General features: G+C 45.2%; 8 protein-coding genes across 8 annotated transcripts; 7 read left to right on the top strand and 1 right to left on the bottom strand.

The window, feature by feature from the left end:
* Window positions 1–123: 123 nt before the first annotated feature.
* On the top strand, window positions 124–2228 carry TrAtP1_007692 (uncharacterized protein; the record flags this gene model as incomplete). The annotated part of the gene is made up of 7 exons (XM_066113628.1): window positions 124–558; window positions 626–759; window positions 814–1281; window positions 1343–1494; window positions 1554–1721; window positions 1775–2042; window positions 2115–2228. Exons 1-7 carry the CDS (start codon window positions 303–305, stop codon window positions 2226–2228), a joined length of 1560 nt encoding a protein of 519 aa, XP_065969714.1. The 5' UTR covers window positions 124–302.
* Window positions 2229–4031: 1803 nt separating this feature from the next.
* TrAtP1_007691 (Type I Iterative PKS) lies at window positions 4032–7432 on the top strand (the record flags this gene model as incomplete). Its single annotated transcript, XM_066113627.1, has 4 exons — window positions 4032–4182; window positions 4234–5066; window positions 5130–5234; window positions 5300–7432. 4 exons carry the CDS (start codon window positions 4032–4034, stop codon window positions 7430–7432), a joined length of 3222 nt encoding a protein of 1073 aa, XP_065969713.1.
* A 151-nt stretch (window positions 7433–7583) lies between these two features.
* On the top strand, window positions 7584–12030 carry TrAtP1_007690 (putative secondary metabolism biosynthetic enzyme; the record flags this gene model as incomplete). The annotated part of the gene is made up of 4 exons (XM_066113626.1): window positions 7584–8534; window positions 8592–9007; window positions 9060–9902; window positions 9975–12030. 4 exons carry the CDS (start codon window positions 7584–7586, stop codon window positions 12028–12030), a joined length of 4266 nt encoding a protein of 1421 aa, XP_065969712.1.
* Window positions 12031–12380: 350 nt separating this feature from the next.
* Window positions 12381–13676, top strand: TrAtP1_007689 (uncharacterized protein; the record flags this gene model as incomplete). Its single annotated transcript, XM_066113625.1, has 1 exon — window positions 12381–13676. The coding sequence occupies one exon, from the start codon at window positions 12381–12383 to the stop codon at window positions 13674–13676; it is 1296 nt and encodes a 431-aa protein (XP_065969711.1).
* Window positions 13677–14130: 454 nt separating this feature from the next.
* Window positions 14131–14637, top strand: TrAtP1_007688 (uncharacterized protein; the record flags this gene model as incomplete). The annotated part of the gene is made up of 1 exon (XM_014092532.1): window positions 14131–14637. The coding sequence occupies one exon, from the start codon at window positions 14131–14133 to the stop codon at window positions 14635–14637; it is 507 nt and encodes a 168-aa protein (XP_013948007.1).
* Window positions 14638–14846: 209 nt separating this feature from the next.
* On the bottom strand, window positions 14847–16052 carry TrAtP1_007687 (putative secondary metabolism biosynthetic enzyme; the record flags this gene model as incomplete). Its single annotated transcript, XM_066113624.1, has 5 exons — window positions 14847–15037; window positions 15099–15191; window positions 15245–15422; window positions 15497–15781; window positions 15876–16052. 5 exons carry the CDS (start codon window positions 16050–16052, stop codon window positions 14847–14849), a joined length of 924 nt encoding a protein of 307 aa, XP_065969710.1.
* Window positions 16053–19805: 3753 nt separating this feature from the next.
* Window positions 19806–21506, top strand: TrAtP1_007686 (uncharacterized protein; the record flags this gene model as incomplete). The annotated part of the gene is made up of 1 exon (XM_014092529.1): window positions 19806–21506. The coding sequence occupies one exon, from the start codon at window positions 19806–19808 to the stop codon at window positions 21504–21506; it is 1701 nt and encodes a 566-aa protein (XP_013948004.1).
* A 980-nt stretch (window positions 21507–22486) lies between these two features.
* Window positions 22487–23829, top strand: TrAtP1_007685 (uncharacterized protein; the record flags this gene model as incomplete). The annotated part of the gene is made up of 4 exons (XM_014092528.2): window positions 22487–22996; window positions 23046–23360; window positions 23417–23583; window positions 23661–23829. 4 exons carry the CDS (start codon window positions 22487–22489, stop codon window positions 23827–23829), a joined length of 1161 nt encoding a protein of 386 aa, XP_013948003.2.
* Window positions 23830–23869: the final 40 nt, after the last annotated feature.

Raw genomic sequence — 23869 nt, 5'->3', positions numbered from 1 at the left:
GGAACCAGCTGCCTATACGGGATTCGTAGTTACGGGAAACCAGGTCGTAACAGCATGCCATAAGCAATAGCCTACCCCCCTGTTCTGACACGGATAGATAGTGATGCCCAATTCGGTAAGCAAAATTCTTGGCCGGCAATCGCTCATATCCCTGCTGCTCAGCTCGGAGCGTTTTCAGTGCCCGTTGCTCCTGAGCAGCGTTCATATGCTCATGAAAAAGTATCTCGCTGCATGCCGTTATTATCCACCAATCAGTATGGAAACCATTTGCAATCTCAGAGCAACATTCAAGTCGCATTCGAATGCTACTCTGGGAATTCCACTTACATTCCACAATCAATTTCACAGCACAGCGAAGTAAAATGGCTTCTACAATGATGCTTCTGGGCTATGTGCAGCAAAATGCCATTATTATCTCTTATTACCTACTTTCAGCATTCTTTTCGTATTGGTTCGCACGGAAAATATATCATTGTTTCAAACCTGGGCTCCGTGAGCTCCCAGGACCAAAGATTGCTTCATGGACTCGATTATGGAGAGTCTGGGCTGTTTTATCAGGCATGTCTACTTCTCATAGTAATTGATAAATATAGAATTCAGTATTAACGCCGAATATGTTCTCAAGGCAACTATCCAGTGAAATTTCGACAACTACATGAAAAGCATGGAAAATTAGTGCGGGTCGGTCCAAACCACATATCTGTGGCAGATCCGGCGGCAATCCCGAAAATATATGGCTTCAATAATAAATACTTGAAGGTTTTTAGCTGTACAACTTCTTCGAAGCTTGAAGTTATCTGACAAAGGCTATAGAGCGATTTTTATCATGCCTTCCAAGCCCCATATAAAGGAAGAATTGTCGACAATCTCTTTGCGACACAAAGTACAGAATTTCATAAGTCTCAGAGATCTCAAGTTGCACACAGATTTTCCATGTCCTCTTTAGCAGAAATGCAGAGCTCCGTTGATGGATGTACGAAAATTCTTCTTGACAAGCTGCGCGGATTTGCGGATAAGCAAGAGGTAGTTGATATTGGGCCTTGGCTACAATGGTATGCCTTCGATGTGATTGGTGCCATCACTTTCAGTCAACGATTTGGCTGTTTAGAGTCTGGTAGCGATGTCGGCGGCTTAATCTCTGGCATCGAAGATACTCTCAAATATGTTGGGGTCGTAGGACAGTTGCCGGAGCTCCATCCCTGGTTGATTGGGAATGCTAAGCTTATAACCACAATTCAGAAACTGTTTCCCGATGTTTCTCCAGTCCCAAACATCATTAAGGTATAATTAAAAACAGGCACTTTGCCGGTGCATCCTCATGAGCTAACACGGCTACTTTCAGATTATCGAGAACCAGATCAAAAAGTATGATTTGGAAGGAAAGTATTATCAGAGCAAAAAAGAAGATTTCCTGGCCTATTATATGGGCGATTCTGTTACTGGAAAGATTCGCTTGGATCACGATGATCTTGTCGGCCATTGTTTAGGCAGCGTGTGAGTCCAGCTAATGAGTTTGCAGATTATGATATTTTCTGGGCTAACAATACACAAAGCTTTGCTGGTAGTGACACGACTGCCATCGCTCTCAGGGCAATATTTTACTATCTTCTTAAAAACCCACGCGTTTACGCGAAGTTAATGACTGAGATAGACAGCGGAATCTCCGCCGGTCATGTCTCTGAAATGGCAACACTAGACAATTCAATGAAAATGCCGTACCTGTAAGTTCACTCCTCAAAGCTGAGTAATGAATTGCTCTCATGGAATTGAATAGGCAAGCATGCATGAAAGAAGGGATGCGTTTACATCCTATCGTTGGTCAAGTTCTTGAGCGCTGCGTTCCGAAAGGAGGAGATTTCCTTTCCGGACATTATCTTCCTGAAGGAACAGTTGTTGGTATTCACGCTTGGGTAATACATCACGATCCCAGCATTTTTGGCGAAGATCACGAAGACTTTAGGCCCGAGAGATGGATTGAAAACTCTGCAGAGAAGTTGAAGAACATGGAAAAATGTTTCCTAGCTTTCGGCGCCGGCTCCAGAGTTTGTTTAGGCATACATCTTTCTATGATGGAAATGGGGAAACTAATCCCAGCCATTCTTCACAATTTCCAGCTAGAATGGGCGTACCCCGAAAAGGACTGGAAACTGGAAACTGTGTGGTTTACAAAGCAGACTGATCTATTTGTCCGCCTCAAAGCTCGGCAGAAAGCAAACGGAACCCCCTGAGTAGTGCTTTTAGATCTTTTTGAGAACAAACGAAACGAGTACTGCAACTTGGATACAATATTATAAGATGTTTATACAAATGGCATAAACCTAACGCTACGTTGGAATAAAGTGTTACTGGTCTTGGTACTAGTGAATTAGATATTATGAGATTAAAATATGACACTGTGTTTCTGTATGCTCAACTATTGAACTTGGGACTGGAAGTGAAATCCTGCAAGTTACGTTTTAAAGCCGTAGTGAGGTGATTTGGGGCAAATACGTATAAAGGTACACGAATTTAACCCGTTTTATTATTTCATTGGGGTGTCATCTGTATTTCGAGTCGTAGTCTGCTGTCCATCAGCCTAGTAAAATGTCCGATGCAATTCGACAGCAGGCTCCCTGTTCTACCGGCTCTAGCGGCTGACTAGTTGCTAGTGCCTGATTACGCAGCGGAAATTATTGTTAGTTCCCCTTTTAGTGAGCAGGTTAATGTAAGAAATGATGGCCTTTCACGCTGGTTTTATTTCCATACAACCTGGTCCCTTGTAACTAGTCGAATCTCTTATAAGCAGCTGGTTCTGTTTGGGATAACGGCACAACGGATTGTTACATCTCTTCCACCTTGTTGAACATTGTGTGTGAATCATTCGGAAAATTTAAATTGCTCTTTTTGCGCTAAGCAAGACGTATCAACTAGGCTTTCGTAGTCCACTATAGCTTGATCTTGAATCTGCTTATATTTTCATGTTTTCTTGTTACTGAATATTGCTAGATGCTCCTATTTTATTAATGGCAATATTTCTCATTTGGAATTCAATATGTACTACTTGTGCTTACTTTCTCAATCAATGCCGCGGCTGCTTTTAGCTAGTTGCTGTAATCGAACCTGCATGCAACTGGGCAGTCAGGCAATTGGTGGAAATAATGACAAATTTTGCTTCCGTCATACGGAATTGCCGGGTACCTAGAATGTTACACAACATCTTGAGTGTCTCGTCCCCAAGACAATACACTAGTGAGAAGTAATGCTTACGGATCTGCAATATCTAGTATCTTGATGTCGTGTTCTACGGCGTGGTGTGGATCGCGATATTGCTTCGAATTCCGATCAGAGAAACCCACCGAGCAGGACCCGCTGTCGGCATATTGGACCCTGTAGGGCTAGTAACGAAAACTGCCATTTATGGATGTACTTTAATACAACGATTGCTGGTTGCATGCAACGTATGCCTATTTGAAATACCAGGCTGCATGAGATAAGACGTACACCATGTCAGATGCACTGATATGCTTGCAGAAGTGTATAATTGACAGATAGGATGTTATTTCTAGTATATTGTCATAATAAAACTTACTATTTCTTTTGTTTGTAGCTTATTTAAATATTATTCTATATTTAATGCCATATTACACATAACTTGTAATCAGTTATAATTTGCTTAAGAATACATTGATACGTATACGTCCCAGTTCACAACATTTCTACCTAGGTATACGAATACCCTGCCAATCCCTGTTTCCAAATGGGATATCTATCTTACAGGTACATGTACAGATACATAATTTGTATGTACTATACCTAGATAGCTATCCTTTTGCTATGGCACAAACGTACAAGCGGCGGTGCGTAGGCCGGACTGTATCGTGATTTAGAACTGAAGATTATCTGACAATGCAAATGAAATTGCGGCCGCTGGTGAACCTGAGTATGATGGCATGGGACTGGTGTAATTAGCACGTATTAATTATTATATATATTCTCCTAACAAGTGTAATTGAAGTTTTTACTTTGTTGCAATAGAGCCATATTCACCCAACATGCGTCTTTACGAATCTGGGTCAGATGGTGATGCTGCTCACCACTCAACCTACGACGAGAAGTCAATCGCAGTTGTTGGACTTTCTTGCCGCTTTCCGGGAGATGCAACTAATTCTGAGCAATTTTGGGAGCTACTATGCGAAGGAAGATGTATGTATACAAATTAGAAATAATATGATATCCGTCATTAACTCTGTGTAGCTGCAATATCACATATTCCACGGGACAGGTGGAATAGCGATGGCTTTTACTGTGCAAGTAAAGGCAGGCAAAACACCAGCATCACCACCCAAGCGCATTTCCTCAAAGAAGATGTCTCGGTATTTGATGCCAAATTTTTCTCCATAACTCAGCAAGAGGCAACAAGTATGGATCCGCAACAGCGGCTATTGCTGGAGGTTTCATACGAGGCATTTGAAAATGCTGGTGTTCCTTTGGAAAAGCTAGCCAAGAGCAAAACTGGCTGCTTTATATCTGCCTTTACACACGATTGGAGAGAAATGCAGTTCCAAGATCCTGACTTTGCACCGATGTATTCGGTATCTGGTCTCGGAACAGAAGTTCTCGCTAATAGAATCTCGTGGTTCTACGACTTGAAAGGACCAAGCATGACTATTGAGACTGCTTGTTCGGGAAGTCTTGTCGGCCTCCACGTAGCATGCCAGAGCCTACGCTCTGGTGATTGCGATACGGCCCTTGTTGGAGGAGCAAATCTTTTTCTCAGCCCCAATATGTTTAATGCTCTATCCAATCAAGGGTTTCTCTCTCCAGATGGGTTATGTAAAGCATTTGATGCTTCGGCTGACGGCTACGGCCGGGGCGAAGGATTCGCAGCCCTGGTTCTCAAGCCAGTCGAAAAGGCCATCAGAGATGGTGATACAATTCGAGCTATTATTCGTGGCTCTGCAACCAACCAAGACGGCAAGACAAGAAGCATGACAATGCCAAACGGCGAAGCTCAGGAAGAGCTAATTCGTGAAGCGTATCGCTTCGCGGGACTGGACTTCAAAGATACTTCCTATTTCGAAGCACATGTAAGTAAAACGGCAGCTTGCTCTTTATTCTTTGCTAGACCAAGATTCGCTGATACAAGTTAGGGTACGGGGACATCTGCTGGCGACTTCGCAGAGTTGAATGCAATAGCAAATACTATCACGCATGAGAGAGACAAGCCCCTTTGGGTTGGTTCGGTGAAGACAAATGTCAGTCTCCAAGTTTCATTGCCCTTTAGTTATTAATATGTTGGTTAATTAACTATTTTTTATAGATTGGGCATCTTGAATCGGTGGCTGGTTTAGCCGGTATCATCAAATCGATTCAGATATTGGAACATGGTTTGATACCACCTAGCCTGCATTTCCACAATCCCAATCCTCGCATCCCTTTCAAAGAGTGGAGGATCTCTGTTCCTACAAAAGAAATTCCTTGGCCGGAAGAAGGCATCCGACGTATCAGCGTCAACTCTTTTGGCTTTGGTGGATCTAACGCACATATTATCCTCGACGATGCATATCACTACCTCACCGCAAGAGGTATCAAGGCTCATCATAACACTATCCAAACGTCTCCAAAAGGCAGAGAAGCACTCAAACTGCATAAAGAAGCGCTTTCACTGTCTTCATCTAGACCCCAAATTCCCGAGGGGCATAAAATGCCATACATGATGATTTTGAGCTCGTCAGACCAGAATGGTTTGAATCGTCAACGACAAGCTCTTTTCAAATACTTGAAGGATCATGCAAAGATGAGAAACGAGTCAGGCCAAGCATTCCTTCGCGACTTGGCTTTCAGTCTGAGTGAAAGACGGTCTCGTTTGCCCTGGAAGACAGTTTTTACGGCCTCGACTGTGCCTGAACTTACACAGGCACTAGAAGCTCCCACATCACTCGAGGTTCGGTCCAATATTGAACCTCGGCTGGCATTCGTATTTACAGGCCAGGGCGCGCAGTGGGCCCGTATGGGGATAGAACTCTTGCAATATCGCATTTTCCGCGAAAGTGTCGAGAGCGCAGAGCGATATCTTAGGAAAATTGGCTGTCCATGGTCCGTTATGGAGGAGCTTCAACGAGAAGATGCGGTGTCCAACATTAACCAACCGCTTTATAGCCAAACTATATGCACCGTCTTGCAAGTTGCTATTATTCAACTGCTTACATCTTGGAACATTGCTCCTCACTCAGTTGTAGGCCACTCAAGCGGAGAGATTGCGGCCGCATTTGCAATCGGTGCCATATCACGAGAAGATGCGTGGAAAGTGGCCTATTGGAGAGGTAAACTCTCGTCAGAGTTGTTGAAGTCATCTCCAGATTTGACAGGCTCAATGATGGCTGTCGGAGCATCAGCAGAACAAGCACAAAAGTGGCTCGATGAGCTGACCGAGGGGAAATGCGTTGTAGCCTGTATCAATTCTCCATCGAGCGTCACTATTTCGGGAGATGAGGCAGGAATTGACGAGTTGGCAGCGAGGCTCAAGGAGCGCGAAATCTTTGCCAGAAAACTGAAAGTCGACACTGCCTACCACTCCCATCACATGCTGGCTGTCAAAGATCCCTACACCAAAGCTCTGGCAAATATGGAAACAAGACAAGGGCCACCAGATGGGCCACAAATGTTTACATCGGTGACGGGACACATCATCAGCGCGGGCGAACTTGGGCCATCACATTGGGTCACAAACTTGACATCTCCTGTTTTATTTTCAGATGCGGTGCGAGAACTGCTACGGCCTAAAAGCCATGAAGATCAAAGCCATGGCTGTTCTGTTGACATTATGGTCGAAATTGGACCACATTCGGCGCTTCAGGGACCTATCCGTCAAATATTGAGCGGGTTTGGTGCTCACAACACAGAATATCGATCAGTCATGTCTAGAGGAAAAAACGCTGTCGATACAATCTTGACTGCTGTTTGTGATTTAGTGTCTCGCAATGTACCTGCAGATATCCTCGCCATCAATACCTGCAGCGATGATTCTACAATCTCTTTTAACAGTTCCCCAGCTCTGATAGTGGATCTTCCATCATACACTTGGAACAAGACAAAGTCGTATTGGAATGAATCTCGACTTACACGGCAAATCAAACAGAGGTCATCGCCGCGGCTTAGTTTAATAGGTGCTCCACTACCATCTTTTGCCCAACTTGAGCAACAGTGGAGAGGATTTGTACGGATTGCAGAAGAGCCTTGGTTACGTGACCACAAAATACAGGGCTCCATTCGGTATCCGACGGCAAGCTACATTGCTATGGCATTAGAAGCGGCGAACCAGGTGGCAGATCAAGGCCGCACCGTCAATCGATATAAGCTCCGAGACATCAACATTCGTAATAGCATTACTATAGACGAAGGTTCTCAGACGGAGTTCATTACTCGGCTACGAGCCTCTACCCCCCGACGCTGAGAGTTTGAGCGAAGGATGGCTAGAGTTTAGCATTACTTCAAGCGGGCCCGATGACTCTCTACAGATTCTTTGTTCAGGTCTTTTAGCTATCGAATATGGCGATTCAACAGATGCTGCAGTGGACGCAGAAAGCACACATGAAGAGCAGGCCATGAGAGACCTTTATCTCATGGCGGAGGAAGAATGCCAAGTTTCACAAGATGTGGAGACATTCTATAAGGACTTTCAGTCTATCGGCCTTGAATATGGTCCTTCGTTTCAAAGTCTGAAAGACATCCGCTATGATACGCATGGAAAAAGCTATTGTACTATTGAGATAGTCGATAATGGCTCCATCCCAGCGGTTCTGCCAGCAGCCAGACCTCACGTTATCCACACCACTACCCTGCACGGCGCGATTCAAGCTGCTGTCGCTTCCTTTAAGGGAGATGACGGTAATATTAAAGGGTATTTGGCCGAAAGTTTTGTTGAGGAAATTGTGGTGGAAGCAGATATTCCTTTTAAATCTGGGGTTCGCTTCAAAGGGTGTGCGAGACTATTACAACAGAATTCCTCAGAAGCCATCTCCGATATCTTTATGCTCGATGATAAGACTGGTCAGAGAGTGATCAGCATCAAGGGTTTACGCTTCGTTGTTGACGCTGTTAGTCGGACGCAGAGAAACGGTGACCCAATGTCCCTTCGAGCGAGCCCGTTCACTTGCAAAATGCATTGGATACCGGCATTTGACTTATTATCGCCCGGTAAAAAGCAGGAAACGATTGATCAGATTGATAAACCGAATGATGAAGAAGTACGAGATCTCATGAAAGAGCAACAAATTGCGTATGTCGCGATCAGAGAAGCTATAGAAAAAGCTAACGGGATGCGGATCCCTAACTTACAACTTCGGAATTTTGCCAAGTGGATGAAGCAGCAGCTAAATGCATCTTTATTTCCTCTTGAGAAGCATATGTCTGCGAATAACAAACTTAGAAAATCGTTGACAGAGGTTCTGGGCGCTTCAGTCGATCCTGAGAGCCTCCTTGGGACTGAGAAGAGCGTCGACAAGATTGTTCACTCGCTCTGTGGCATGCGCATTTCACAGAGGAAGCTAATTAAGGTAATGCCACTGAGATAACTTGATCATGTGTAGCAAATTGTTCTAACAATTTACTAGGTCGTGGCCACAATGGCACAAATCAAGCCGAATCTTGCCATATTAGAGCTTGGCGCTGACTACACATCCCCGTTTCTTGCTTCGGCTGGAGGCATCCCAGATACAGTGAACTATACTTATACGTGCCCCAACGTCATTGGCCTTCAAGAGGTCAAGGATTCATCTCACGCATTCCTAATACCAAGTCAGCTCAAAGTCCTGGACATCGATCTCGATATCAGGAAGCAAGGATTTGAACCTTCTTCTTACGACATCATCATTGGATGCAATGTATTCTCAAACGCCAAAAGCCTTCAAAGAACAATGGCAAATCTGAAGAGTCTGCTCAAAGATGGTGGAAAGATATGTCTGGCCGAATTAACAAATCCGGGACCAACTGTACTGCCTGTTTTAGGCGGCATATACGAATGGTGGAAGTAAGTTTGGAGATTTACCTTTGTGATTGAAATTTGTCTAACAATATTATAGGAAGCGTGACGACGGTTCAAGTCGGCCCTTAAAGCTTGACTCTATCCAGAGTGTATTCAATGATCACCATTTTGGCATTGACTTCATCTCTTCCGACTTCGATGCATCACCACTGCATCAGACCTCTGTGGTATTTGCGTCAGCTACAAGACCCAGAGATGAGGTCACGATTCTACAGGCAGCAAACTGTTCAAAGGTAGCGCAAGAGCTTGCTTCTAAAGTGTCACAACTACTACAAAACGACGGCATCTCAAGTCGAGTTTGCGCTTGGGGGTCAGACGACATTGACTATAAAGGCAAGAGATTCATCGCTCTTGTAGAATTCGAGCTTCCCTTCTTGGAAAACTTGATGCAGCGTGATTTTGAAGTTTTACAGCGACTTGCGACCGAGGCCGCAAGCTTACAATGGGTTACTGCTCTTCCAGACCCCGAACGTTCTTCTTCGCTCGGGTTCGCTCGTGTTGTTCGCAACGAAATCCCCGCAATACGGTTTCAGACTCTCCAGCTGGACACTGGTTGTGTCACAATGCTGGATCGAGCCGCAGCGTTAATTTATCAAGTCGAGAGTTCAACAACGACAGAAAATGAGTTCAGAGAGGTTGACGGAGTCCTGCGTGTCCCACGGGTTATTGAAAATCGAGAATTAAATGAACGACTGTCACAAAAGAGTCCAGATCTGAGTACTGTTGAATTAATACCGCTTGGCTCTACGACTGGTTCACAGAAGCTTTTTATCCGCAATGATGGAGTCTCGGAACCTCCATATTTTGAAGTTGATGAGTTACGAAACAATGATCTGGACAAAGATGAGATCGAAATAGGTATAAAAGCAAGTGCACTGAGGTATGTCTCCACGTCAATTTTTAAACAGACCACTCTTGAGCTGTTTCACGGTTACTAACAATGCTCTATCAGTCGCCGAGATGTTATACATCAAATAGGCCCAGCGTCCGATGCGGCACTGGATCTAGAAGCCAGCGGAATCGTTCTACGCGTGGGTGAACAGGTTACTCAGTTTCAGGCAGGCGATTTCGTCTTTGCTATAGTTCCCGGAACGCATAGGACTGTCCTCCGGGCCAATGCCAGCATGTGCCAGCGGATACCCACAGGTATCAACTTTGAAGATGCTGCTTGCTTATCCCTAGCAAATTGCACTGCCTATCACGCTCTCGTGAATATTGCGTGTATCCGAGAAGGGCAATCTATCCTTATCCATGATGCGGCAAGCAATGTTGGGCAAGCCGCGGTGCAGTTGGCCAAGCATAAAGGCCTAGACGTCTTTGCAACTACCAGGTCTGCTAGTGAAAGAGAGGTGCTCAAGGATGTTTACAGCATTGCCAACGATTGCATCTTTTCCTTACGCGACTCAAAGTTCTCAAATGGCATACTCCGTATGACCAACGGCACTGGCGTTGATTACGTTCTCAATTCCAGTGTGGGAGACCAATTACAAGAGACATGGAACTGCTTGGCATCTTGTGGAACATTTTTGGAAATCTCGACCAAGAATACTTCAAGAAGCACTCTTCGAGAGATGCGACCACCGCTCAAGGATTACATATTTGCTTCCGTTAATATGGGGCACATACAAAGTCAACGCCCAGAGATCATGGCAGGCATCTTGCGAAACACTTTCGAGCTTATGGAACAAGGCATAGTTAAGCCCACCGTCCCTGTAACCGTATATCCGGTATCTCAAATAGAGAGGGCGATGCACTTTATGAAATCCACGGAGAACGAGAACTTAGAAAGCATTGCTCTCTCTTTCTCTGCGGATGACTTGATTCCTGTGTTATGCAAACCGAAAAATACTTCCTTGAAGCTATCTGGAGACTCAACCTACTTGATCGTTGGAGGTCTCGGTGACCTCGGACGAAGTCTTGCGCGCTTCCTGGTCGGATCTGGCGCACGACATATATGCTTCATTTCTCGCAGTGGAGCGGTCCAAGACGTACAGAAGCAGCTTGTCACCGATCTCGCAAGCAGCGGAGTTGGTGTACAAGTTTACAAATGTGATATTGCCAGCTTTTCGGCTTTGAAAGACACGCTCGCTCTCTGTTCTCAAGAGATGCCACCTATCTCGGGCGTTATTCACTCTGCACTCGTACTCCGCGACGCCATCCTTCATAACATGACTTACACACAGTGGGTTGAGGCCGTGGGCCCCAAGCTTCAAGGCAGTCGGAATTTAAACGAGCTACTGCCTCGCAATCTTGACTTCTTCGTTGCCCTTGGGTCTTTTATAAGCGTCATTGGTGGTCGTAGTCAAAGCAATTACGCTTTTGGCGGCGCATACCAAGATGGTCTGGCTGACTTCCGTCGCTCTCTTGGCCTGCGAGCTGTTACTATCAATCTCGGGGTTGTGAAGGACATTGGGATCATTGCGAGAAATGGGGCAGTTGGCGCCGCTCGAGACTGGGCAGAGGCATTCGGCCTCGATGAGTATGAGTTACACACTCTCGTTGAGCATGCTATCAGTGGGCAGCAGCAAATTGAGAGCAGCTATTCCATACCAGCCCAGATCATCACGGGTATTCCAACCATTGGCATGGTGAAGGAAGCTGGAATCCCACGCCCATATTATTTTGACGATCCTAAATTTAGCATACTGGCATCAATGGGCGCGAAGCAGACCCCTTTGATTGCTAAGAACGAGGATATACTGCCATCGTCGCTGTCCCTAGGGGAGCAGCTCAAAGGCGTCACAAGTATAGCCGACGCTTCCAAGCTGGTACTGGATGCTTTGGTTGCCGAGGTGGCTAAATTGATGCAGGTGGACACTGGAGAAATTGATACAAACAAAGCGCTCTACTCCCATGGCGTAGATTCGTTGATCGCGGTTGATATGGCACACTGGATCAAGAAAGAAATCGGTGCCGACGTTGTTCTGTCGGACATTACGGCTACGATCCCTATTACAAGTTTTGCGAAGGACATTACGGCCAAGAGTAAGTTCTCGTGGAAAAATTAGTTGATACGAGGAATCGGCTTAAAGATTGTATATAGTTTATATATGTGTTAAAACTTCAACTGTGTAAATCTCGTGCAAGACCAACACTTGAAGTTTCGGCCTCTAATTCACGAGTAAGCGCTATAGTACAGCGCCTGCTTGCACCGTATTTAGTTGATATTTATTGCACCTCGGTTGAATAGTTCTAAACTGTCCGATAAAACCCGCCGACATACCTACAACAACTACCCATAATAGCAAGCATAGGCCAATACACCCTTTCTCAGACTTATTATTATAAACATGTACATTTCGCATGATGTAGACCGGCCTAATAACATCAAGCAGAGTTGTTGAGCAGTGATTGTAGAATGCAGCGCATAATTTCGTCAGAATTCTTCAACTTTGAGTATCTTCGCGTACTCGGCACGTCTCCCTTCCAAGGTGCCGAGGTGGGAGAGTGTTTGGAAGCGGCTCATAAAATCAGAAGTAATGATCCCGAGAGTTGGTATCGAGCTTGGTCCGAAGCTGCTCTGAAAAGCGAGGAAATAGCGGAAACCGCGTTGCGGACTGGAGATCGTGAAGCTGCGCGATGGGCTTTTCTGCGCTCATCCAACTATCGTCGAGCCAGCGAGTTCCTACTGCACCATAAACCTGAAGATACGCGCCTATCATCAACAATTAGCCTATCTATTAGCAACTTTAGGAAGGCGTGTCAGCTCTTTGACGATCCGGTTCATTTTCTCGAGATACCCTACGAAAATGGTGCTACGCTACCTGCCTACCTTTTCATGCCAACATCTTCATCGAAACTCCCTCGGACACCCGTTGTTATTAGCACCGGGGGATTTGACTCGACACAAGAAGAGCTTTATTATTTTACAGCATCTGGTGCGAGGACAAGAGGATATGCAACCCTTTCTTTCGAAGGACCAGGCCAGGGAATTGTTGTTCGCCGCGACAAACTCCATCTACGACCAGACTGGGAATTCGTTGTTGGACATGTTTTAGACCATCTTGAACGGATAGTCGGCGAACACCCGGAATGGAATCTAGACCTCTCACGGGTGGCCATCGCAGGCGCATCTATGGGCGGCTATTTTGCGTTACGCGGAGCACTCGATCCGCGTATATCCGCCTGTATCTCCATTGATGGATTCTATGACTTGTCTGTTTTAACGAGAGCTCGCGTATCGGGGCCCCTGATGACGGCCATAGAAGAGCAGTACATCCCGGATAACATATTCAATACGCTGCTCTGGATAGTTCTTGCGCTCGACTTCCAGAAGCAGTGGGAGTTGGGCCACGCGAGATTGGCGACGGGGATTCCATCGCCCGTAGCAGCAATGCGCACCTGGAAGAACTACAGCATGGCGCTGCCTGATGGCGGGACGCGTTTGAGTCAGATCAAGTGCCCTGTATTGGTGACGGGATCCCGCGATACAATGTATATCCCGGTAGAGGCAGGGCCACAGCGAATCTACAATGAGTTGACGAGCATCAGCAGCAGCAATGGAAAGAAACACGAGCTATGGATTCCCTCCAGCCCTGGCCAGGGCTCATTACAGGCGAAAGTAGCAGCTCTGGCAGCGTTGCATACAAAAACCTTTGGCTGGCTTGATGATGTATTCGAGATACAAAGGGAATCGATCACGGTCCATGACTAATATTTCCCCAGTATATATTTAAAGCTTCTCTTTGTAAATAATCATGAGGAATCGAGAGTTTTCATGTAATTGATGTTTTGCTTGTTGCATTGCGTCGCTGTTGTAAATATGATGACAACTCGTATGGTATGCTCTTCAGCCTTAGGGTTCCGGGATAGGCATGCTCCTGATTGATATCGGTGGGTTTGTCCAAACTGTAGGCTCATCACCCCACTGTACACTGAATCCATCCTTGTCTTACGGCGGATTTGCATTATTGTAGCGCGGGGCAGTCTGCCCATGGACCAGCTATATCAGCATCGGTCGATGCCGGGGAGAAGAAGAATATACATGTAGTCAGGTTGAAACAAGCGGGCAATATCAATCTATTAACCAGTTTATTCAACATAGGCTGTCGTTCTTGTGGCAGTTTCGCAGTTGACTTACCTGGCGAATTTAACAGAAGGAACTCAGAATGTCAGCACTTTTATCAACGTCCGCGCTTCTCCGCGTTACACCACTGATTTCCTCTTCGTTTTGCATCTGGTTTGCTTGGGATCAGTACTTTTACCTTCGTTTATTCACCATTCAAAATGTGCGACTAAAATCACCTCAGATTCTTCCATCATACATGAAGGCCTTTTACCCTAGTGCATCGGCTCGGGTTGCCGTCACATGGATCACTACCATGGCAACTTCTATCGCGACAATCTACTCTCAGAGCTCAGTCATTACACCACAGCAGTCTTTGTGGTGGTACAAGGCTGGTTTAAGCATGACAGTGGGCCATGCTCTATTTGCACCGATCATCCTACCCACAATCGTCTCCATTCTGAAATACGGAGACAAGTCTGCTGGACAAGAGGATATCATGACACTGCTATCTCGATGGTTAAAAATTCACACTATACGCTCTTTAACTGTGGATTTGTTCGCATGGGTTTGTTTCGTGATCGCCGTTACCTACCAACTGGATATTTAGAGAGAAATACATAAAGAGGTGCATATGCTATATGTAAATAGAAGGCCCAAAATTCTCAATAAAACTCTTTCTTGGTTCATATACAGCTTTACTATTCACACTTGATTCATCATTTCGTCCAATAGACATACAGTAGATAGTCTGTATAGAGAAGAAAATGTGTTTCAATATCAGGAGAAGTCCCTTTACTAACGATATGTCAACATCTATTACTGCTGAGCGAAATGCCCTCCTGGGCCAAATTTCGCCCTGATGTATGTTGTAAGCAGATTTTGCTTTACAATCTCATCCTTCTTAGCCTCCAAGTCATCTATCGCCCAGTTTGCCGATATAAATCTTCCCCTTAAGAACTCAGCTTGAGGAGTGGTGAGATACAACGACACCCCAGCGGATAATGCAGCTAATATGTGATCAGTACAGTTTTTGGCCATGAAGCGATCAAGAAATGTGTTTTTACATACCAGTGTCTACATTTGCGCCCGAAAGCATAGTAAACTGTACTCCATTCGGAACAATGCCTGGGTGGAGATTGAATGCTCGCACATTTGGATGTTCTGTCATGGTAAGAAAGAGGTGGAAGAAACAAGGAAAGGATATCACGACTTACCTGTGTGTAGATATTCTATGAGTCGACAGCCTGCTGATTTGGTAATAGCATAGTTCGATCTCGTAGGGATAGTTTCAATAGCCATGCTACTTGTAACGTTGATAAAAGTAGCCGGGCTTTCTGATTTCAAGTTTGCTGTATGGCGGGCCAATAGGTAAAGCGCCTTCACATTGGTTTCCTATCATCAATACCGGAAAATACTGTCAGTTGATTCCTGTGCCGTAAATGTGATTGGATATCAAGTTGACAAACAAAATCGCTCCACCATCCCTGAATATCTGTGTCTCCAATTTTCTTCATTTGGGAGCGCGATGCAGCGCAGCTGATAACGACATTGATTGTGCCGAATTTTTCTATCGAGTCATTCCATAGGCTGTTGACATCTTCTTCGGACGTCAAGTCCCCTTGAATGCAGTCGATTTCGACTGCTGAGTTGATGTTTGCGATTTCTTTTTTCAACGACTCCAACACATCGAGACGACGAGCACTTAGAATAATTTCTTTTGCTCCTGCCTTTGCGAAGAACCTTGCGTGTTCCTATAGTCAAATGAGTAATGTGCTGATATTTTAGTTTTCCGATTCGAGCCATTCGAATTTGCACATTATGCCATATAGACTGTAGAGGACCTACTGATGCTATTGGCCCACTGGCACCCGTAATCAGAATGATACGTCCATCTTGTTTCAGTTGCGGATTCTCGGGTTCGATAGACGGATACACGTCATGGTAGAAGTTGGGTGTGAATAACTGGTGATAGACGAATCTATCTGGATTTGAAGCTGCTTCAGCACCTGTAGAGTTTGACATTTTCCTCAGTCCAATAAGCTATACCTTTCTGTACAACGAACTAGTGGAATTTGCAGAGTCGAAGATTATGTTATATCCCCTCACTGTAGTTTAAGAAGATCGTCGGTATGCTTTCTAACTATAATTATCCTCGGTCACGGAATGGTTCCGGATAAATGCGTAATTTTCGAACCCCATCGGAGGATATTTTTCATACCCACCGAGATGTCACACAATAGTTCAACGTAGCGGCTACCAACGACCTTTGTTAGACAGAGTACGTGGATTAACGAAAAGGATAATAAAATATGCTTAAACGAATAAGTAATCATGCCTTGCTAACTGCGCCGAGAAACCTTGAATGTTTATAAATCAAGCCAATACAGATGGAGTTGTTGTGTCAATTGGATTAATAATAATCCTTTTCGCAGCATATAAATGATAAATATGGCAGATGATCTCGCCAACGTCATTCGCTACGCCCTAAAGATTTCATATTATTGACAGGGTGGTAAGAAAGGAAAAAGAGGAAATAAGTATAAATGCTTTGATTTCTCTTCTTCGTTGGTGCTAACTATACAAGTCCGTAATACTACGCTGTCGCCATCTTGGCTAGCTATTCAAATTGAATCAAATTGTCTAATGAGCTGCTTCACAGTTGTTATTTGACGTTGCAAATGTTCATGACGACGTTTCATCATGGTCAACGCTGAGCTGATAGCCTTATGAGAACCGCTCGATGCGCTGCTACTGCTTATATCCGATTCGTGTTCACTGTCCTCATCATCAAAAACATCCTTCGATTTGTTCAATGAGCCACGGCCAGCTGTACCATGAGTAGACAAAGGAGACCCCGATGATCTTGAAGAAGGTAGTGAATCGTTAGAACTTGCTACTACTCTTGCGGTATTGCTTCTGATAGGATTCTTCGAAGCTCCATTATCCCCTAGTAAGCCAACAGCATGGTCCAATCGTTGAAGTTGATGGCTCACGAGTTTGACATTAATGATGGCCTGTGTTGTTGGCATTTCTAGAAACTGTGACGTCCCAAGAGGGCGTTTTGAAGGCTGCTGCTGTCGCAGATGCCGCGATATATAAAACAAGATCCCCCCCAATGTTGTAAGTAGGCGCTGATGGCAAGCAAGAATCATCAACACGATGCCAGTATCCGGCATTCTGCGGTCTGCTGGGGGCGATACCACTGGCCTTTCCGATATCCGCTGCTGAAGCCAATCGACATCCTCCCAGCTTGCGGAGAGATCAAATCCATGCGGGCCAGTGTCGGGTACAAAACTATCGGCTTTGTTGCCGTATTTGCCGCCGACATTTCGATGGATGATGCCCACGAGAATCTCGCTGGAGATGAAGATGTCATTTAAACATGGGGAGGATATAGAGAGGGATGAAGGATACGAAGAAGAGAGTGCTTTGTTCAGACGGCAGACTCGGAGACTTAAATTGCCCAACTCTTCAGTATCCCTCTCAGTCTGATCTACAAAAGACTCTAAAGTTGGCCCCTCTGGGAAAAAGCATTTCTGTCTTGACGTTGGAGATAAAGATTCGATTGGCGGCATACCTGAGACGCCAATCAAAAAATCAGCTTCATATGCGTTGCTGCTGGTATCAACCAATGCATCAGCCATTGTGAATGGTGAAAACAGAGCGGGGTTGACAGGTAGCGAATTGTCTGCTGAAGCTGGATTGTGTAGCGAGTTTGCCGAGGGCGGGCATGAAGCTGGTGAAAGGCGAGACAAGTATGCCGGTTCGGGAGATTGCGGAGGTCTCTTCCTGTGGTTCACAGTTGAAGGAACCGTGTCACGCATTTCGCTACAGAGTGGCGGTCTCCCGGGCTTTTGTTGTGGACTATAAACGCATATTGCGCCTGATTTCTTGCATCGCACACATTGTTCCGAAGCTATTGTCGGATGGCTTTCTCCCTGGCTTCGTATACATCGAACTTTCTGATCATGACAACGATCGCAAGAACGACGAAATGGCAAAAGAGTTTCTTCAGAAGTTGTTGAGATGGATATTGACATATTCATGCGCTGCGAAAGTAGCTTGTAAGAAATGAGTTGCTCGCATTGAGATGAGATGTTAATGGAAAAGGGTAGACATGTGAATTAAGACCTACTAAAGACGGTTACCTCGCTCGCTGGTATCGGTACCTGAGCAATATAGTCTGATGACGGCAAATAATAGCCTAACCGATCTCTTACTAAGGTCACACCATGATACGTGTACGACGCAGTTATATGAAGTATGAAGCTGCTTGAGACGTGACATCAGCACTATTACTACAAATTGTGTCTTTGATCCTACAATCTTGTGGCTATCACTGCGCTAAGTTGGATTGAGATTCTTAATCGCTGCTTTAGATCTAGTAAACCTGTGTGAAATGAGAGTTCTGTGTGCTATTCTATTGTGCTTGGCGAATCGTCGTGTGTTGCTGGGGAAGAGCCCATGTCCTAGGCCAGGGTACGTTGTATTGTAATGCCGGCTTTAGTTGCTCAGCTCGTTGTATATCCCCGGAAAAATGGTTGACGGGACTCAGCAAAGGTTAGTGGGCCGTGATTAGATATTGTGTATTACAGGGGCTTGGACCGACAACCGAATTGGTAACTGATTAAGAGAAAAATAGATCCGCATTATTCCTTATTCCAAGACGGCCCAAGAATAGATTCTATATAATAAGGCTTCAGAATCCACTAAGCCCACAGGCCAATGCTACGGTAGATTGACAGCAATTGGACATCTCTTATGGAACGCCCGCTATAAGGTTTCACTACATGTAGCCTGCACCACACCACTCTGCCTGTATAAGAGCAACATGCACGTTTTGATTCCGCAACACATAGTGCTTCGGCGCTGATAATCGGCGCTGATAATCGGCGCTGATAACAATCGGCGTTAAGATAGCAACTGACGTTAATTGGGTTTATAGATACATATAGTACCTATACATTTATCTTTATCTACATAATGTATTTATTTTTAGAAGTCCGCTGCTTCAATTCATTATACATTGGATTTGAACGTGCTGCTTTAGTTCTAACAACCATCGCCTATTAAATCAGTTAGCAAACAGGTTTAGCAATCAGTTTGTAAGTCTACAAAGTCATAATACAACCTTGCTACACATATATTTTAATACATATTCGTATATCTCGCGACGAACGAATATATGAAAACTGTGAGAGGCTGTATATTACAAAAGTCCCAGTTACAAAATTCTTATTTCCTGCTTACATACAGACTAAAGACCATACGATCGGTGTATAAGCTAGATGGTCGGCATGATCGCGGATTACTGATAGACTTACGCTTCCTAGGTGTGCAGATCTCCGAACCCCTGTTGATGGTCAATATTGATCTTACTAGGTACATTAGCGGGGCTGGATGGGTGGTCATCCTGCTAGTTTCCATTTGCCGGCATACTTATCTCTATATATGCATAAGACACCAGGGTATAACGGGTAAGTCTGTATCCGTGTCTCGTAAGATCTCGGGCAATTTGACAAGATATACCCACGACATGTACTCTGCGGTTCTGCCTGCTCGGATGGTTCATCGGTGTCGGCGAGGACGGTGTATTACCCTGCGGCTGATTCTGGCCAAAGCTACATGTATGCAACTCCGGTTATTTTCTCTTGCTGACTTGCCGAATTCAGAGTATGAGGGAGGCTATAAGCTGGGTAGGGACAATGTGAAATAACAGGTTTGGAATGTGCAAAAAGGGTTCGATATTATGTGTTTCTTGTTATCAGCGGCACCATGTATGCTATAGCTGCTACAGTTGCCGCGGCCATTGGGGCCTTTTTCGCACAATGGCCTGCATCAGGGCCACCGCGCGTCAGCATCGAGAACGGAACTGTCATCGGATTGAGCACAGATGGCGTCGACTCTTTCTTGGGAATCCCCTATGCCCAGCCCCCAATTGGCTCTTTACGGCTGAAGCCACCTCAAGCATTAACAAACAAATTTGGAACAATCCAGGCAACATCAATGCCAAAGGCATGTCCGCCTCTCAAGATTCGAGGCGATCCAAACATGCTTGCCCAGCTTCCTGAACAGTTGGCAGCAATGATGGGCAATTATTTCAACGAGCCTACGCATGTGGGCGAAGATTGCTTGACTTTGAACATCCAACGGCCCGCGTCCACAGCAGCTGATGCCAAGCTGCCAGTGTTAGTCTGGATTTACGGAGGAGGTTTTGAACAAGGTTCTACGCAGAGGTATGACTTTGCTCGACTTGTCAATACCTCAGTTTCCATGGACCATCCTGTTTTAGTGGTACAAATGAACTGGCGAGTATCTGCTTTCGGATTTCTTGGAGGAAAAGAGCTCCAGAAGGACGGTAGCACAAACCTGGGACTACGCGATCAACGTTTTGCCTTGAACTGGATCGCGGAAAACATCGAGGCTTTTGGGGGAGATCCCTCCAGAGTCACCATCTGGGGCGAATCAGGCGGAAGCATGTCCGTCTTCGATCACATGCTCATCAATGGCGGCGACCATTCCTACAAGGGGAAGCCGCTGTTCCGCGGAGCTATTTTGAACTCTGGTGCTGCTGGGCCGGCACTTCCCGTCCAAGCCCCTGTGGCACAGAAAGTATACGACACTATTGTTGAAACAGCTGGATGTTCTTCATTAAAGGATACGCTTGGCTGTCTCAGAGAGCTACCTTATGAGGCCTTCTTGAACGCTTCGAATGTGACACCCAACATGTTCAATCAGGATGGTATAGCTGTAGCGTTCTCTCCACGACCAGACCCAACTGATGACTTCTTTCCTCTCTCTCCGGATGAAGTCATCAAAGCAAAACAGCCAAAAATTGCTTCTGTACCGCTACTGGCCGGTACCATGGAGGATGAGGGGACACTGTTTGCTCTAGCGCTGTACAGGGCTCAGACCAAGGACGCTCTTGTTGATGTGATTTATGGCATTGCTCCTGATTGCCCCAGGTCCGTCTTCGAAAAACTTTTCTCATTCTATCCCGATGAGCCCAGTTATGGATCACCGTATAATACCGGGGATGCCAATGAGTTATACCCGGGCTATAAACGCAATGCAGCAATCACGGGAGACATATGCATTGCCTTCCAACACCGTGTTGTGCTCGAAGCTATTTCAGACCTAGTGCCATCGTGGAGTTACATGTCCTCATATGGACGACAGACACCATTTATTGGCACATTTCACGAAGCTGATGTTGCGCTCTTCGCGACCGGGTTCCCAGAGCCAATATACCTTGCGATGGCTCAATACCTCATTAGTTTTGTTCATCACTTGAACCCCAACGTAATTAGCATGATTGATGGGGGCTCACGACCTCTTCCAAACTGGCCAAATTACAAAAAGGAGACTAAAGATATGATGCAGTTCACAGATCATGGGCTAGAGATTGGCCAAGATAATTCCCGCCAAGAAGCTTTTGACTATTTCAACTCGAAGCTTCATCAGCTTCGGTGGTAATTATATACAGAAAGGTTATACCAAAACTCAACTCATAACCTGCAAATACTCTCTAATTTAAATAGTTGAAATCAATGATGTTGAGAGGGTTTAGAAATAGACACTGAAAGATGGGATCTAAATAAACGAAATGAAAAGAATGATTGCCTCCTTGATTAGAGTAATCCCGTAATTCGCACTACTCCTTTTCTCTTCATGCTTGAGAGAGGTAAAGAATAATACGTAATTAGTATTTACATGAATCTTACAGCCAAGGCTACTAGTATGCAACGTAGGATGACATGTGTAGATAGGTCTCCACCTCGGCGGGTTTATGCCACCGGCGGGTTTAGCATCCAGGGCTTTACTTCTTGAACTAAACGAACATTGTCGGATTTAGTTTGTTTACTTGGTCTGGGCCGTGCTGACATCGCATTGGATAGCCATATTTGGAAGCCTTCCCGATGCCATGTATGTAAAAAGTTGTTGAAACTGTAAATAATTCTCAATACTTGGATTTTTACTCTTGGCTTATTCTTCAAGCATCCCAGATAGACTAAAGCTGTAATGGCGTCAGCCGGTATAGGAGATATTGCCAAGTTTGCTTTTGGATCGGTACATCCTCACCCATTTCGCCTAGACATGTTGAGTGGAAGAGCAGATTTGGTTAACACATGCTATAGCTGGTACTATTCGAAACTATCCAAATTATTTACAACATCTACTTTCACCCACTAAGGCATTTCCCTGGGCCATGGCTTTTTCGAGCAAAGAGACTTTTCTATGTGATACGGTTCAATCAAGGTAGATTGTCGTTTGATGTGCATGAATGGCACAAGAAGTATGGGCCAGTGGTACGAGTGGCACCTGATGAGCTTGCATTTGAAAGCCCAGATGCTTTCAGAGACATTTACTGCCGGCGAATTGGAGTTGCACCACCAGATGATGAGATGGTTAAGCCTATGCGCTCATATCACATCAAAGGCGAAGCGCGCAGCATAATGAACGAAGATAGAGAGAACCATGCTCGTCTACGCAAACAGCTGGGTCTCGGATTTAGTGAGCGCAGCATGAGGGACCAAGAACCGATTATTGGCGGTTATGTGAATCTTCTTATTCAGAGGCTTCACGAATACTGCATTGACCGTGACTCTATGGATCCTATAACCGGCCAGCAGGCTAAAAGGCCGATGGATATGACTGCGTGGTACGCTTGGACAACCTTTGACATTATTGGCGATCTGGCGTTTGGTGAACCATTTGGATGCCTTGAGCGCGCAAAATATGACCCCTGGGTAGCTGCTATTGGCAAAGCTGTGCGCTTTAGTCCCATCATTTTGGGTGCTAAACTGCTTGGTTATGAGTGGGTGTTACGGCCCATATTGAAGATGCTAAACAAGTATCGTCGTGAGCATAATAGGCTGTGTATGGAGAAGCTGGAGAGGCGTTGCCAGTTGAACATGGAGAGACCAGACTTCATAGAAGGCTTATTACAGAAAGCCAAAGAATGGGTAAGTTTCCACCCACATTTTTCATATTTGCCTTCTAACAGAGTTGCAGAACCTCGATATGCGTCAAATAATGCAGAATAGTAGCAATCTAATCATTGCTGGCTCAGAGACGACAGCCACAGCATTAGCTGGTATCACGTACTTACTTCTCAAAAACCCAGAAATATTCCAAAGGGTTGTCGACGAAGTTCGCCAGGCTTACAGTTCGGAAGATGAGATAACGCTACTGTCGGTCAATAACCTCCCTCTTATGCTCGCCTGCATAAACGAATCTCTGCGTTTATATCCACCAGTTGCTCTTGGTCTTCCACGAACGGTTCCTCAGGGCGGTGCAATGGTTGCAGGAGAATACGTTCCACAAGGTGTAAGCGTCTCTTTCTCCCATGGTCTGTTTGGCAAGGTTAACATTTGTGCCTTTAGGTGACGGTTAGCACCTGGCATTGGGCCGTCTATCATAGCGAACGGCTATGGACTGAGCCATTTGCTTTCCGGCCAGAGCGCTTCATGAATGATCCGAAGTATGCTGGGGATAAGTTGGACGCTCTGCAGCCTTTTTCCATTGGGCCGCGGAACTGTCTTGGCCGCAAGTAAGTCTCTTACAGCCCTTTCAACTTGTTTCTTTGCTGGTCAGAATACCCAATATGGCATGCTGACACATTTATAGTCTAGCATATGCGGAAATGAAGTTGATTCTTGCGCGAATCATATATAACTTTGACATTCAGCTGGTCGATGAAGGAAATGATTGGATGAAGCAAGACACGTACATATTGTGGGATAAAGGTCCTCTGCCTGTATATTTAACTCCTATTAAGGGTCCTAGACAAATGTGATGGAGGTAGAGCTTACCCTTGACTTCGAAATAGATACATG

Source organism: Trichoderma atroviride, chromosome 4 (genome assembly GCF_020647795.1).
Source record: "Trichoderma atroviride chromosome 4, complete sequence".
NCBI classification, from domain to species: domain Eukaryota; kingdom Fungi; phylum Ascomycota; class Sordariomycetes; order Hypocreales; family Hypocreaceae; genus Trichoderma; species Trichoderma atroviride.
This window is presented reverse-complemented; position numbering and strand designations above follow the sequence as displayed.